The sequence below is a fragment of the Chaetodon auriga genome, chromosome 20, assembly GCF_051107435.1.
Source record: "Chaetodon auriga isolate fChaAug3 chromosome 20, fChaAug3.hap1, whole genome shotgun sequence".
In the NCBI taxonomy this organism is placed as follows: domain Eukaryota; kingdom Metazoa; phylum Chordata; class Actinopteri; order Chaetodontiformes; family Chaetodontidae; genus Chaetodon; species Chaetodon auriga.
The window spans coordinates 13021347-13039073 of record NC_135093.1 but is presented as its reverse complement, the minus strand read 5'-3'; the positions used below and the strand labels follow the sequence as shown (position 1 = coordinate 13039073).

General features: G+C 42.6%; 1 protein-coding gene across 1 annotated transcript; it reads right to left on the bottom strand.

Annotated features, from left to right (window-relative positions):
• Positions 1–379: 379 nt before the first annotated feature.
• Positions 380–3265, bottom strand: dlx3b (distal-less homeobox 3b). Its single transcript, XM_076760208.1, has 3 exons — positions 2732–3265; positions 1719–1903; positions 380–1273 (listed from the first exon to the last, which is right to left on the bottom strand). Exons 1-3 carry the CDS (start codon positions 3069–3071, stop codon positions 959–961), a joined length of 840 nt encoding a protein of 279 aa, XP_076616323.1. The 5' UTR covers positions 3072–3265; the 3' UTR covers positions 380–958.
• Between the last annotated feature and the right edge of the window lie 14462 nt (positions 3266–17727).

Genomic DNA, 17727 nt, shown 5'->3' with positions numbered 1-17727 from the left:
TTATGAATGAACCTGCATCCAGTGCAAGTAAATTCTGACCAAGTAAAATGATGTAGATTCACAGTGGGCGATCTAACTGATTTATTTGATTAATTAAAAAAGATCAAACAGGTGAAAACGATGCGCAAAAAGTTACAAAAAAAAAAAAAAAAAAATCTCTTTGCTTTCACAATCATGTCCTGCGCTCTTTAGGATACTTCAGGTGGCGTTGACTGCATAGAATATATTTTTAATATGTATTGTCCTGCATCTCAAAATAAATAAATAAATAAAAGGTGATTGGACAATGGCCTGTTTATAAAAGGGCTAGACACACAACATGCAAGTAACACCTTTATTCAGATGACAAAAAGGCAGCAAGTGGACTAATTACATGAATATGAAAATGGTTTTGGAGCACCACAGTGCAGACGTTCCGTTTCAAACAAATATGATCATAGTGGTTCTGCATATTAACACATATTTACAGCCTTCGACGTTTTGTACAAATCCATATAAATATGACCTGAGTTTTTTTTTCTTTTTTGACGCGCTCTCTACAAACCCACATGCATGATTTGAATGTAGCATGGATCAACTGCACAGTTTCTGACAATATTCGGTTCGTGGTTAGGCTACTTGTTAAAAAAAAAAAAAACTTTGCATATTCATTTACAAAAGAATTTAAGGAAATACAACAGAAGCGATAAATAATTTAAAAAAAGAACCACGCCAGAAGTCCGTTAAATATGCGGCCACAAGTGATCGGAAATCCCTTATGTGCTTTGTGAATGGAAAACTCAGTTCGGAAACATTCTTGATCATCCAAAAACCAAAGGTAATGTTTCACTTCAGGCCTGCTCCTGGTCCACTCAACCTTCGCTCTGCAGAGTCATTGTGGACAGACCTCGTTTGAGAAAAAAAAAAAAAAAAGAAAAAAAAAAAAAAAAGAGGAGATAAATCTGCTCTTGAGTCATTGTTAATAAACAGCTCCCACGCTTTGCTGCGGGACTGGGTGGTGCACGGTGCCCGGGTGCTGTAGGTGTGATCCCTGCTGGTACCAGTGGTTGTTATAATCCTCCAGGTAGGGCGGCGACGAGCTGTGCGTCGGCTGCGGGACCTGAGGTCTGCTGATCGGGGTGTTCTGAGGGGTGCTGTTCTCCCACACTGCGGGGGAGGGCGGGGAATTGCAGGCCATGGAGTCACTGGCGTTAGGACTGTGCTCCAGGGGAACCTCGCCGTTTTTGTACAGCTTCTTGAACTTGGACCTCCGGTTCTGGAACCAGATCTTGACCTGGGAGAATAAGAGTGTGAACATTAATTGTGATGCAGCAGAAAAGTCAAACATGAAGTGCTATAAAATCTGAATAATTTCTAAGTGCTTTCCAAAGGCGACTGAACTTGCTTGTGGTTCTAGAAGACATTTCACCATCCAAGAGGCTTATTCAGTTCTGATATATGTGTGTATAATGAATAATGAAATATGTCTAATTTTAAAAAATAAATATTGCCTTTCATGTAAACCTAACCACACAACATTTATGTTCCTTAGCTTGTATCTAAATAAAGTTAATCAATCCGAGAGACAGAGAAATCCACTGTCTCCTGTGCGTAATTACGCATCGATGTATCATTACAAAACGAATTGCTGGCAATGCTGGTAAGCCCTCACTCACGTGACTCTAACAGTATTAATCAATTCGAAACTATCACGTGTTGCACCGGGTCAGGCAGCTCACCTGTGTCTGAGTGAGGCCCAGCTGAGCCGCCAGCTCCGCTCTCTCGGGCAGAGCGAGGTACTGCGCCTTCTGGAAGCGCCTCTGCAGCGCAGCGAGCTGGTAGCTGGAGTAGATCGTCCTCGGCTTGCGGATCTTTTTCGGTTTTCCGTTCACCATGCGGACCTCAGGCTCTGGCTCCTCTTTCACTAAAAATCACAGCAAAATAATTGGATTAAGTACACCAATGAGGAAAACTATGAGCAGCAATGAAGCGAAAAACATTCAGCACAAGGTAGATGAGACGTTGTGAGGATACGTCTGCGTAACACAAAAAAATATATTTCCAAATGTTATGTGGAAAAAAAACCCTCACTACAATATGGCAACGTCAAAGACTTGTAAAAACACTCGAGTCACAAAACCCCAAAAATCTAAGCTACTTCACTCAGACAGGAACTTTTTCCTTGTCAAATTTCCAATTTGGCAGGCGATCGGTAACATGTTAAAATTGATGGAGTGGATATTATTAGCTTTAATCAAACCATCATTGTTTTATGGCCAGCTGTTAATGGCTGGCTCGCTCCCAGGCGGGCTGTTAAAACACGACATTAACAGCAGCCAGTAGTCTACCACTGACAAAATGTTAGTTTTCAACCTGCAAATACATAATAAATCAAATATACGGGCCAGCGAAGATTACACTGTCTCTATGTGTATGTATGTGTATTGTGGAGACATGAGACGTAAAGAAAGAATATCATTAGACTTAAGGCAGCATGGCACACTGCATATTTTTTTGTCTCCCATTTCAACATTTTTCCCAAACGCTAAAGGAAAGTCCAAAACACGACAAGCTTCATGGACAAAAATAAAGACGACAAATAAAATAGAAAAACTAGCTGGAATGATTCGTGTTTCAAATGCAACCAATGCTCTTTTACAAGATTAACTTAAATTTGGGCGCGGATAACGTTACGCACACTGGAGATAAATAGGATCCCAGATAAATAAGCGGTGATTATGGTAACATTTACCCGAGTTCGGAGGAGAGGCCTGCAGGTGATCTCTGTTGTAATGTCCGAACTGTCTGTAGCTATTTGTGTAGGGGTATTCAGATTTGGTGGCGTACGCTCCAGCGGCTCCCATTCCGTTCACATTAAACTGATGGTAAGAGTTCATGGGTTGTCCGTACGGTTGACCCGGATAATATTCGTGCTGGCTGTGGGCCGTCTGTCCGCTGTAGTAGCCCATGTCCGTCACCGAAGACTCGGGGAGAGTAGGAGAGTCCTTGGAGTTCGGGTGGCAACTCATAGATCCTGGCAGATCGGTCAGAATACACGCAATCTTCTTCTCATACGTCTGTCCGGCGCTCATGGTGAAAGCAGCCCTCCAGAGTGAAGAAAGTCCACGGGTGGATTCTTTTGTTGTGGAGTGCGCAAAACAAAAATAATCGCAAGAAAAGAAGTAGCGTGTGTGCGCGCTCTTTGAACGCACAGCTTTGGGTAGCCTATAGTCCACTGAGACTCTCCCAGCTGCAGAAACTTGGTTGTGGCATCTCTCAGCTCTTGTGACACAGAGTTATAGAGAGCTGGACTGGAAGCTGCCTTCTCATTGGCTCCACTCTTTTCCCCCCTCTTGCGCTCCGGGCGAAGTCGTGGTGAAACCCAGCCTTCAGCCAAGAGCGCCTATGCACGCATAGCTCAGTGTCCTGAGTTCTCTCTCTCTCTCTCTCTCTCTCTCTCTCTCTCTCTCTCTCTCTCTCTCTCTCTCTCCTTAGATTTGCGTTTACCTGTCCACTGGGTGAACATGCGGCTCCGCAGGCCTGCCCATATCCACCTATAGGTCCAGTTTTTCCTCAACGACTGCAGCACCTACAGGCTGGCACCAAGATGTTACAACACAATAGAAGCCCAGAGCCTTTCTGAAGCCTAATCCTGCAGCCAGACCGTCCCTTAATGTGTTTCATGCAATGTTTTCTTAACAGTGCCTCGAGATCACACTTTATTCAGCCCATTGAAAAGCTGCCAGCCAGCCTCCCACAGTCTGCTATTGTCATTCAAAGGTGCTGTCGGACAGTGAACTTTAAGTGAAAGAGATGGCCGAGATAGGTAAAAGACTTGTTCAACTGCTATTACCTGCGGGTAAATTCCTCCACACCGTCCCTGTTGTGTTTGTGTGTGTGTGTAAATTGTAAATGTAAGTGTAAATTCGATCACTGTCAGAAAAAGACTGCAAAGAAGTGCACTAACAAACAACATGCAAGGCAAAAATCTTTTCATTTATTATGAGGAACATTTTGCTTTTTTGGAAAAACAAAACAAACAAACAAAAAAAAAGTTGTTTCGCTTGTAATTTGAACTGGAAAAAAATTCACTGCAGCTGCTTTACTGTTAGACGAAATAACGGTGCGCAGCGCCCCCTGCTGTATTCTTTCACACATGGAACTTCACTTCGCAGCCTGAAAAAGTAGATAAACGGAGCTTCACACGACTGAAGCTTTACAGAATGTGTTTTGCTGACTGCTGCCAACATTTTCCATCGCTACAGTGCGTTTTTCACGCACCACAATCTCAAGTTTTTAAATGACACATCTGATATAGCGCACATTTCCCCTGTAGCCTCTCATATGTGATGAACTGCCGCCCTCTTTTGGTATATTTCTGTAGCACTGCGATAAAGTTTAAAAAGCAGCAGTTCACCCAAATGCCTCAAATTCAAGGGGAAAAAAACTTATTTCTAGCAGAAACAACAGCCACCCAGACACATTCAGTTTTGCCTATTAAGCCAAAATCAGAATCTGTTTATAAAAAGGAGCCCACTGGTTCCCGCTATTTCCCCAAATTAAATTCTGCTTTTTGGGACACATGTTTCCATCCACTGCAAATAGAAAAGTAAGAGAATAAAACGACAGTGAGCAGACACATGTGCACCTCATGGATTTAGTGTCCAGCAGTGCAAAGCTACCCCAGACTTTTATGAGTCACATGATTACTGAAATTGGTGAAGTTTCCTCTCTTGCCATTTGGGGGCACCAAATCACAAAATTGAATTGTGCAGTTTTACCCCATAATACATAATGAGGGTGAATACTTCTTGTACTTTTAAGAATTTCAAAATGCCAGTTAATGTACTTGAAGAGACCTTGCAGCACGCTGATATGCTTTGTGAGTCATTTGTTGTCAGCTGTTCACTTGTGGATTCCCGCAGAAATGAGTTTGTCTTGCAATTAACGACACACTCTCACTCTCTTAGACTTAATTCATCCATTTCAATCTTCTGAAATAGTCACTGTTTACATTTGAAATTTAGAAAATTAAAACTACTTCTAGAAAGCCACAAAGCCTGTCACAGAGTTATAATTGACCAAAGTATATTCAGTTCTGCTAGTCTCACATTAATGCAAGGAGCAAATAAGTTGCTGTTACTGTGAAAGATATCATGATATTGTAGTACCATGTAAGGTCCAGTAGATGGTGCACATGTCTTAAATTTCAGTGTTGCACTGTCAATTTGAAAAAAAAAAAAAAAAAAAACTGTCCTGGCATATGCCATGTACTCTCTATCTCACTTACACACACGTTTCCATCAATATTTTGGGGCATTACTTAGACTTACATTCCATTCCCAAATCTTCACCCTATAATTTTTTGATTTACACTATGGGGACTCTATTTTGTCACCATGAGAAAGGTGAGTTCCCACAATCTGTGTAAACAGATTTATGTCCCCACAACCTGAGTAATACATGGCATCACTCACACACGTGCATACACTTGCAAAATATAGTGAAATGTATAAAATGTGGAAAGTAACAGAAATCAACTTAAGCAGTTTCTATTGTCAGTTTATTGTGGAGGTTTTGTGTGTGTAATTAGTGTTTGACGTTATGTCCGTGCATCTCTTTAAACAAACAGTAAACATGCTGAGCACCAGTCTCTCTCTCTCTCTCTCTCTCTCTCTCTCTCTCTCTCTCTCTCTCTCTCTCTCTCTCTCTCTCTCTCTCTCTCTCTCTCTCTGTGTGTGTGTGAGTGTGTGTGATGTGATATTGACTTGACCTAGCAGTGTAGATAAACTCTAAAGTAGGCTAAGTTTAGGAAATTGCTATGAATTACAGTGGCTGCCTCATTGTTTCCTTCCAGTTCCTGTTACTGTGAAGTTGTTTGCCATGAGGTTACACCTGTGAAAAGCCTCCATGTCATTGCAGAGACCAGACCCCCTAATCTGCAAACTTGGTGTTTGTCTTTGATCCACAAATGTCATTCCAGACACCAGACACCGAAGAGACTCCACAGTTACAACCTGTATGCATAAACATGTAGACACGGTGGTTTACTGTCTGATGTAGCTGCTCCTCTGAATCATTTTTCTGTCAGAGAATGTGTAATTTATCATTGGGTGAAAATCTATCGTGCACACGGTCAAACCAACTCTCTACACTCAACCAATCAAACCCTCACAACACAGTAACATGAGACAGCTTTCAGGGACATGTTTTGTACTTTTCTAACGCAGTGTGTAGAAGTGGAACAGCTGGCTCGGCTCCAACACTGGACAAAAGCTCAGACCTTGCACAGAGAAACTAGGGCCATTATGGGCTAACTAGGGTTTGCTCTGATCGCTGTCAAGGTAAAAAAAAAAAAAAAAAAGAAAGAAAAAGAAAAAGTACCTTTTTAAGTAATTTTCTTCCCATTTCCAACTTCTCAAATCTTCTCTGAGAGTCATCAGTGTGACTGTGGGAGCCCCTGTGGGCCAAAATGAGCGACAGAAATGGTAGTGACGCTCAGTCGTGACAATCTAGAAATTCCCTGAGGACCTCGATAGGATGGCAGAAAATAGGATCAAAAAGTTTTACTTCATGTACATCATGTACCTCTGTCTGTATCCCTCCTTGCAGCTCTTCTCTGGTTTTTCAATTTTGAAATACCAGCTTCAGCATTCCAGATTGAATTGATTCACCGTCAGACACGCAGGATTATGCAGCCCTCAAGATAAATATTGTACCCCTCATTTCTTGTGCTCATGAACACATGTGCATGTCGCATAGATAGATAGATAGATAGATAGATAGATAGATAGATAGATAGATAGAAAAACAGGTAGTGTAGAAAGCTGATTGTCCTCAGCATTAACAAACATGCAGAACTGCCATGCACCCACAAGACTAACAAAGGGAAACACACACTTATGTAAACACCTTCTACCTACTGCTTCATTTGCACTATAAGGACTTCTATAGCAACACCGAGTGTTATATTTAACCCCCTACACACATAAACAAGTCAGGGGGATCCCCATCAGTACAGTACTGAGCACATAATCCCACATGTGTACACCTCCACTACAGAGGATGTTTAGACTTTAATTATGAGGGGGACGTTGACATCACAAAAACAAACTCCCCTCATTGCTTCCTTCGCCCACGCAGCCATCAACGCAATTTCATCTCCCTTTGAAAACTTCAAGGCAGCAGCGTGGAGCGCCTTGAGATAATGAAGCGCCAGTGGCTAGCTTGTGCTGATCTGATTGAATGGTCTGCTTGCTTGGGGAGTCAGGACACTCTCATGAGTGGGAGAACTGGAAGTCTATTAACTGCTAACTCTCTCTTTCTCTCCCCACTCTCTCGCTCTCCCTCCTTCTTCAGTCCTGATTAGAGATAAAAAAAAAAAAGAAAATGGCAAAGAGTCAAGGACTTTGAGCCATCTGTGTAATGTAGATCTGTTTGTCCAGACAGGGAAAATCACCTGATGGTTTTCGCTTCTACTCCTCTTTGATGAGTAAATGCTTTTCTCCAAATGTTTCTGGATATCTATTAAGTGCATGATCTGCAAGATGCATTATCCAAACTCTGACTTCACATGTTTGACACAATAGCGCAGAGAGAAACTCAAAGCCATCAGAACACAACGGTAATTGACTGCCCCTGAAAACTGGCCAACAGCTCAGCACTCCCATCGCTCCTAACTAAAAATACCCGACTTAATCTGGGATTTCTCTGGAACATATGATCGTTACAGCTTCCCAGCTGTGTCGTAAGTTGGCTGAGCTACATGGAATCGAGGCCTCACTGTTCTCAGGCTGCTTCCCACCAGGACAGTGTACTGTGCAGAGGTGGTATGTGTGTGTGTGTGTGTGTGTCTGCATGTTGTTCATTTAAGGGCACCAGAGGAAAGAGACCAGGTAAGGCCTTGGTAATGTGTTCCCAGGGGTCCACAGCTGTCAAAGGAGTCAAAAAGCTAATGGAAGACAGATGTGGCCAGATGTTAAAGGGCATGCCCTTTTCACCAAACACACACACACACACTAGCACGAATGCACATAAACATGCTCAAAACACCTACAGCTAAATGCTCCCCCGCAGGTCTGCTTCCACCCACAATGATTCTCCTGTGATTTGAAAAACAGAGCGGCTCCACTGCTATTGGCCATCCGCTGACTCTAATGGAGCACTAATGACACTTGTCTCTCATAGTCACGGTCAGGAGTCTTCACTTGCACACTGTGAAATGTACAATATAGGTAATCTTTATTGTGATTTTGTGTGTTTGTCAGCTCGATTTAAGTATTCTGAGATCACCTGTTTTCTTTCTCTGGTCTTAGCATCAGCCCCTGTCATTGTCCTTTTACTTAAACAAGTTGAGCCTCACACTGAAATCAATTAGAATAAGGATATGCATTCATTTACATCATATCTCTCACCAATTTCTCCTTGTAAACATATCAGCAGGGAGTGATGAGGTCGCAGCCTAGGCGCCAAGTTCTAACTGCATTCTGCTGTTTTAATAAACATTTCAAACATGAGTTGTCTGACTGGAATGAAGGTAAAGCTAAAAGCAACTGATAAACATTTGAAATAGTTCGCTGAAACGGATAAACAGTTGAAATAGTTAGCTGAAAGTAATGGATAATGGCGAAAAGGTAAAAAGTACTGGACAAACATGGCCATGATAAGTTAGAGTGAAACATATCTCACTGCAGTAAATATCAGTTTAATGATTTTCTTTGGGATTTTGTCTCTGTTTCCCATATATGGATGCATGTGAGAAAATTAATTAGTTCTGTGATATTTATTTCAGCCATATGACTGAGTGAAGTGAAGCTATTGTAATCAGGCCGCCCGATGAGAACATATACTTCAACAAGTATTCAGTCTGTTGAATTCAGGGGTGTAAACAAACAACCTCCTGTATGGAGACAACAGGCCTCTGACCGGACAGCATTCCATGTCAATCAGCATTTGCAACAGTGCACTGTGTTAATTGAGCTGTCTGGTCCAATCCCGGCTGTGAGTGGAGCACACACACACTGAGCTGGACAATCATAGCAACCACCAGTTTGTGTGTCTCTTCCTTTATATACATAGAAAGACAAGGTGTCCGCATGACCATGTGATGCATCCCCCATTAAAAGTCCTCTTCCTGTTTCTTTCCTATCCTTACCTCCATTGGGTGATTTTCTTTTTTTTTTTTTAAGTTGTACAACATTTTTCCCTCCCTCTGATGCTCCTCACTTTGTCCTTCACCTCCTGCTAGTCCTCTCCATCTTTTCTACTCAACTGGCACAAACACCAGACGATGCACACAGGCATCTGTACAAGTGTCCCGTCCTGGCAACCCCAGCCTCACTGACAAGAATGCATCTATTCTCCGGCTCCACTTTGCCAAGAGTGGATGAGTGAGAGCGGCCTGTAGAAACAGCTGTTCAGGGAGTGATCAAAAGAAAGAGAGAGACTTCTTTGATTACTACCTCTTTGTTCACCCTCCACTCAAACTTTCGTATTCACTAAGGCCACTCTCTGAGTGGGCTGCAAGCCAAGGGAATGCACAGTGCAATAGTAAGCTTATTGGAGTGATAGTGTACTTGTATAATCTAATTCTATTTCTGCTACAGCAGAATTTCAGGCATCACATGTCCACTAATGGCCATTTAAACTATAATATTTGCAAATGTCTCAGTCTCCCACGATTCCCACTATCCCACAGTTCATCTTGACCCTTCACCCCTTTGTTGCGATCTCTTTTGGTGCTTATCACTGAAGAGTGAATATGTAGCCTTGGTTACAGCTACACTCTCCTTGAGCCGACTGGGTTGAGATGCCCTCTCCCAGGAGTCTAGCAGGAAGCTCCACCCTGATCCAAGCATGTTTGTTTTGGCTCAGGCTAAACTGCATGGAGGACTAGATGAAACTGCTCTCTTCTATCTGCTGATTATCTCCCCTAAATCTGCAGGCATGATGACACCAGTTTTCATCTGAACACAATCAAATTTCCCAGTGTTTTTAGCAGCAGTGGTCCCAATAGGTGTCAAGACGCTTTAACATCTACTTTGCGTATAGAGAGCCAAATGTAAAAAGAGTGTCTTCCAAAGTTGAGTTTGATAGATGATGTTTTTGTGATTTCCATTGCGTGCATCTTAAATGCATAAACATCTGTATTTCCATGGAAGCTCTGTCTGAAGATCCCAATGCAAAAGCCATTATTTAAACTTCATGTAAAAGATGGACTATTAAAAAAATATTAAATTCTAATGGTTTCAATTGCCATTTGAATTTATGGCACATATAAAAGTTCTGACACCCAGAACCCAATTGAAATGAACTCAAATGCCTTTGACGGAAATCTTTTGTAGGCAGGAAAATAACAGAAAAGTCTTGTGTAAGACATCCACCTAGTTATTTGGTGGGCTTGTTAACAAGAGAGCTGTCATTTTTCTAGGCATGCCTGAGCACGACAGATTTTGGGAGTTTCTGTTCTGCCCCCTTTCCCTCCTCAGCTTACACAAAAACTCCACGATGGTCTCTCATCTCCTTCTTATAAACTTGCAGTCATACCCTTTAAAGCAAATGTGGCAGAGTGAGTCAGTCAGCTTGTTAAGTCAGGTCGAAACAAAGTGCGTCAGCCTATGACCACTCCAATCCACCTGACCATGAGTAAGTTTCTGCATTAATGTTTGCCCCCCCACCCCCACCCCCACCTCCATGCACCCTATCTCCTGTACAGAATTTGTCCTCAGGTAAGTGCTGAGGACATGAAGCCTAGCCCAGGAAATAAGGGATATACACCAGTGACTAGAGCAGTGATTTCCCAATAGGCCTACTTGTACCTCAGGGCATGCTTTTACTGACTGTGGAGTAACTGGAAACAATAGAGGCTACAGTTTTAATAAAAAAAATATACCCACATAGTGAGCAAGCTGTAAGATGAGTTCGCCAGGTGTTGAGAGCAAATGAAACCTAGTTAGCAAAGATGTAAGTTTGCTAAAAGTGATGGATAAATGATTCAAATCACTAATAGATTAAGAGTTAGCGAAAGTGTGTAAACATAGTAAAATAGTTGGGTTAGCTTAAAGCGATGGATATGGTTGAAATAGTTAAAAGCAATGGATAAACTGTTGAAATATTTAGCTACAGTTGTTAACTTAAAGTAGTCTCATGCATGCAGACTTAAAATAGTTAGCATAAAGTAGCATAATGGATAACAGTTCAAATAAGCAGCCAAAAGTAATGAATAAACAGCTGAAATGCCAAATAATGGACGAAAAATGGCGAAAACACAGTTGAAATAGTTAATGATTGCTAAAATGGACAAAGTGTTAAAGTAAGCAAAGTAATGGTTAAAGAGTTAAAGTGACTGGTTAAAGGGAATACATAAAGTAGTGAGCTTAAACGAATGGATAAATGTTTGAAATAGCTGAAATGAATGGATAAACTGTTAGCAGCGCTGATGAAGGGGTACTTGAAGTCATCTGACAAGGCTGTGGGGGGTATGTCTGACAAAAAAGTTGGGAACCACTGGCCTAGCATGTCTCTCAGTAGAAATCCTTTATAAATTTACATTAACCTGTTAATGAAATGAAAGCTTGGATTGTGCATGCACAGCTATTTTTGAGCACTTTTTCATTGTGACAATGGTTATCTCAGGTGCTATACTTGAAGATGACTACCACCCACAGTGTCGCAGACCACAGTGTGAGGGACAGTGCCCCCAGACAGGCCCCTGTGTGTTTGCCTTACTGTGGAGTCCCTGCCAGTGTCCCTTGCTAATGAATGGACATTTAATGATCTGAGAGGGCCATTCAATTGAGTGGAAAATGTGCAGGTCTGTAGAGCACAGCTCCACTTGTCGTAGCAAACAAAGGGTTTGCCTCTGTATTCACACACACACAGTAGAGAGGGAAGGAGTGGATTCACACACTGCCTTGAGAGGAGGCTGCACACACACACGGCGTGCATGGCCTCAATGATTTTCACACGCTTTAGCACAAATCCCTCCAAATAAGAGCCTAGAGCCTCTAGTGCTACATTGGATAGTGTTGTTTTTCTGCTTTTCAATTTCAATTTTAGCAACTAAATAGTCTTTCTTATGTAAATTATTGTACAATTAAAAAGTGTCCACAATTGCTATCTCCTGCTTCAGAATCAGAAAACCGCTTTAATATTTACAACCTCATGAGTTTATTACCGTTACAGCAGTTTCACCACCAATCAAATCCGAACCATCTGCCAATCTGAGCACACTCACAACAAACAAAGAGACATGGACCAGAGGTTTGGCTGTTGAAAACCAACACATATGTGTTCAATATAAACCCACCCTTTTATGTTCCAACACTCATTTGCAGGTCATGCGAGCCAAGTCATAAACAAAATGGCACCATGTGGTTGCAGAGGATCCACTGCAAACAGCCGATCAAAAGACGACAGGAAAAGAAATCCTCAGAGTGTTTATAGGAGGTCTAAGGGATGACCAGTGAAGTTTGCAGGGGTTGGGCAACCAGACAGCCTATACGCTGCACACACAGGAAGGAGGCTTTATAGGGAGCATTGTAAATCATATCAGCTCCCTTTACCACAGCACAGAGGACGAGCAGCGTGGGAGCAAGCTAGCTTTGTGTTTGCTGGTCAGATTTACTGCAGTTACCCTCCAGATTGTGTCATTATTCAATGGTCTGTCCACCAGATTACATTAGGCTCAGTCCCAGCACCATGCATCAGATTTACTGCCCTATATATTCACCTATTAACCAGGGTGAAGAATAGCGGGGCTCTTAATAATTGGATTAAGTAAATGTAGATAGGAATCAAATTATCCAGTTTGTCAATGCGGCAATGTGACTTTCAGAGACAATTGTATGCCACTATTCCCAATCTTTTCATGATATTTCATCTGCAGAGACAACACTGTTGGGTTAACTACAATAAAGCGTGGCCACATGTGTGTTTTTTCTGCTGTCCTCTCTGAAACAGTGGACTGTTTGGGACACAGAGACAGATAACTGCTTCCTGGGCAAACACTACAGCCAAGTGATGTTGTGGGCTTCACTAGTTTGTTAGGTATCAAGTTCTGAGTTAATGTGTCTTGGCTAAGGTGAAACGCGCTCCTGACCTTTTTGAGGAGCCAATCGCAAAAACTAGTGTGGTCTGAGGGGAAAACACAGTGAGAGTCCTGCTATGATTGAGCTCAGTCTAAAGGTCAAGCTGGTGTCATTCCCGAGAGAGATAGCTCTTTCATCCACCCACTCCCTTAGAGATCTGTATTTTCCAGCTGACATATAACCAAGCTGCACTGGAGGAATAATAAATGTATAGTTTTAGGCATTCTTTGGGTGGTTATTGCATCTTTATCTGTCGGACTGAGAGCTCATGCCCAAGGTTATCACTCTTCTGGGCACAAAGCCAGATCAAACCCAGCCTCCCCTCAAACATTTCTTTCTTTACCTATGACTCCTCTGCACAGAGTTGTTCATTCTGAACAAAAGTGTTTCTGCGGGCAGAGAAAGGAATGCTGCATGAAGTGACTCCCTTCTTAATGATTAAACATTGAGTGCAGCAACAATTTCATTTTCACCCTCAATAAATCATTAACTTTATCACACATTCCTATCACTGTTAATGCAACGTTCAGAAAGGGCGTTTATTATTATTGTTTGTGATTTTCTACCAGTTATTTGTCTTATTGTTTGAGGGCACTTTAAAAACTGGAGAAGGGCCACAGGAAGAATGAACTACTAAGTTTTTTAGCAAGTTATGAAGTGCAATAAGAAATGTGTCTCAACCAACATTTTCTAAATGTTCTGATACTGTGGTTTCTTCTACATTACTTTCTGACATGACACTGTTTGGTTAGGACCAAACACCTTCTTAAAGATCAAAAATCAATATAGTTTACTATACTGTATGGTAAACTACAGCCAGTTTGACTAGCTTAGCATAAAGACTGGGAACAAGGGGAAACGGCTAGCCTGGCTCTGTCCAAAGGCAACAAAATCAGCCAATGCCAGCACCTCTAAAGCTCAGTAATTAAACTTCTTGTCACCATGAGTTTGCACTGCTCACAGCCATGAAATAGTCTGGCACATGATCCCTTGTAAAAACCACAAACAGTCATTTTTACTGCTTTGGGTTTTGCATGGGTTAGAAAAACAACATGTAACGTGTTCATTTATGAGCTGTAGAGGTGCTTGTAGGTGCTTAGCCTGTCCTGTTTCCAGACATTATGCTAAGCTAAGCAAACCAGATGCTGACCTTAGCACCCACACATGACTGTGGTGTCAATCTTCTCATCTAAGTCTCGGAGAGAAAGCAAATAAGCTTATTTCCAAATTGTGGACTTATTCCTGTCACAGAAAGGCTGTGGGGAGTTCATTGTTACGCAGGGAGTATTGTATTTACAACATGAGTTCGTGTAACAGCTGTTTTGTTTCCACAACACAGTGACAATGTCCCACTGTCTCCCATCGCCCTATCTGTCTGCCTGAAAGCTAAGCTGAAAAACAGGTGCCACTGGACAGTGGGAGAGTGCTCGGAGCCACGCCTTCCTCCTCAGGCTATACATTCCTACACTTAACACGAACTGGAGACCTGAAGAACAGCAAAACCTTGTGTGGGTCCCAAGCCCCTGCTGCATTTCCTTCCTGTCGTACACACGCATACACACATCAAACACTCACAGACCCCGCACATGTGGATACTGACATAGAGCCCCCGCACTTAGACGAACAAATGTGAGCATATACTCACAGACATTTCCATACATGCAGAGACATACACTATGTGTGTATTGTATACGTGCATGCAAAGACTCCACCACCACACTGCTGCCCCACAGAGAGGTCATAAAACACAATTTTCAAGTGCAGAGACGTTGTATGGAAGGGTATCGAATAACACCAGGCCAGTTGTTCTATATTAGATATATTAGATGAAGATATGTGGTCCAATGGGGGCTGTGATAATACAATCCATCATGTATTACACCAAGTTAAATCCAAAGATTTGTTGTTGCAAAATGAGTTTGGAACTCATGAAAAACTAATATAAGAACTTGATACAATGTGGATGATTGAATGATTGAACACGCATTCTTTTATAGTGCATCATCGCTACTTTCATACCAAAACTGATTGGTAGATAAGCCAGTGTCAGTTGTTTCCCTGCTGTTGTGGGCATTTGTTGGGATAGATATGTCTAATATGACTGTCCCTTCACTGTGGACTGCGGTCTCTTTCTGGGGAAACTGAGGCTCAGAATTCACTCGATTATTCAGGCACAAGCTTGGTATGTGAAACAAAATGACATATTATTAGATTTTGTTCACGTATTATTTCTATTTTGTTCTAAAATTAGATTTCATTTGAGCAGTTGCAGCAGGAAAATATGGAGTTCATTGACTTGTTGTCTCCCCGGGGTGTGCAAAGCTTCATTTGCTATTCTATCATTTAGCCAAAGTATGAAAGTTCTCCACAGCGCAACAAAAGTGTGGCGTTGTTAAGAAGCTGCATATTATTTGTACTACTGTGAACATGTGCAGCATGCGTCTGCATAAATGTGCCTATGTTTCTGTGGTAAATTCCTGGTTCAGTGGACAGGGCCGAGTAGATCATGTTTTATTCCTGTGAAAGGTCATCTGAGCCCAGCCGGAGTCCTGGCTGCTCTTTAGACAGACCACACTGTCTTCCTACCACGGCTCAGAACATGCTGGCTTCATAGCAACTCCCAGCTCCATGGCAACGACCGGCTCCGTCGTCGGCGTGCAGCGAGGACTCGGTGAGAGAGCGTGCTGTGTTTCACATTCAACCAATGTCCTGCTCTTTATGTTATGTTCGCCAGTCTAGCCATCGTGGATTAATATTCATGGAGATGCTGACATTATTTTTAATCCTGTTTATTTTCATGCTCACAAGGCTTTACTGTGCCGTCGCCTGAAGATTTTACACAAAGCCTATTGAGTGAGTACAGTAACAAGTCAGGGAGATAAGCGTAATGGGGCTATTATGGAGCATACTGATGCACTCCTCAGTCTTTACATTTGCTCTGCTCGACAATAGCCAGTCCATTTCTATTATCGCACATTCACATCAGGAACTGCACATAGCATCCCACTCACCCACCCCATCCCATCAGCCGTCAGCACTGTTTCAAAGGATGGCTTGAGAGGACTTGGTGGAGCCATGCAGGATGCACGGCAAACCACAAAGCAGCAGGAAAGTCGAGCGGGGAGATGTTCTAAGCACGTAGGCTTAACCTCCTCAATTAAATGGATGTCACGAGGCAGAAAGAAAAACATATGAATAATGAGAAGAGGAGGAATGGGGAGAATTCGTTCTTTTTCTGGGACAATATGGGGACGGGGGAGGACGGCGGTGGGCTTGGTGAGGGGAAAAAACAGGAAACTGCGAGATAAATTGCAAATTAGATTCCATGTGTGTTGTGTGGGTTAAGATTGGAGGGTTCTAGAGCAGAGAACTTGGGGGGCAGCAGCCACTGCATTTGCGTCTTTGTCTCCATGGTTCACAGACTGGTGTTGGCTTACAGTTGGGTCTAGGGAATACTCATTTAAAGGCCGGAACTCATTTTTTTCCCTACTGTAAAGCCAAGCAGAGGCTGCAAGTGAACTCACTGCTCTAGTGACAAAAGTTATACAGTTTTTAATACCTCAGAAATGTTCATTACGAGCCCAGTATGACTGTAGAGACAGCCATAACATAACATTGATTAACAGTTGGCTGCAATTACACACCTTTCATACAATTGGCTTTTTCTGCCAATTTGTCAGTATCAGCTGTCACTTTTCCCAGAGTGACACTTTTCAGATGTCAAAAGGACAGGTGTAAGACCCAGAGGGGTTAAGGATCATGTGCTCTCTGGGCAAAAAGCATGGGAATCCAACACAGAGATAAAATAAAGGGGGAGCCTGTGGTTTGGTTGCTTTAAATTCCTCTGCTGTTGTCTCTCTCGAGTGTCGAGTCAGGGCAGTTGAGGCAGGGCGCTTCATATGCGTGATTGCGTGGATCTGTGCAACGTCAGTGCTGCAGCGGATGCACATCTTGATCAGACAACAGCAGGATGTTGACAGTGTATACACTGGCGTGTTGTGCGCTCACCTTTGGTCTGAAAAGCATACGCTAACTGGGTGATGTGAAAATGCACAAACACAAAGGTTAAGCCTGGATTAATTCTGGAAACCTGTTAGATTCCACACGCACATGTCGTGTTTTTTGGTTCACCTTCATGTTATACAGTGACAAACAGAGATATGTGCCCCAACAAAGATTATGGGCCAGATTTGTGTTGCATTGCAATCTATGGAATGCACCATAACCTGTTGAATGCACTGTGTTGAACATAGTGTAATACAGAACATGAATACCTCTAACTACAAGCACACACAAACCTTCCGCAGCTAGCCAGTGGACTGTGCATGGTGAGGTACATTCCCTATAAGGCACTATATCACTGGGGGATGGGGAAGAGATTACCCCTGGGTGAGAGAAACTCCTGGCGCGGGAGGAGATACAGAGTGGGAGCTCAACTCATCAATTAGAGGAGGTCAGTGGTGCCAGATTTTAGCCAGGAGCCAGCCAATAAAAATCAGACTTAATGAAAGATCACACACTGCTGCTGAGATACAAGCAAGCGGGGAGGAGATGGAGCCACAGTTGGTCTGTCACCGCTGGAAAAAAAAAAGGGGAGAGAGGGCAGTGGGGGATTCGTGGAAAGGAAAGGATCCTTTAAAAAACTCTGGCCTGTTCCATG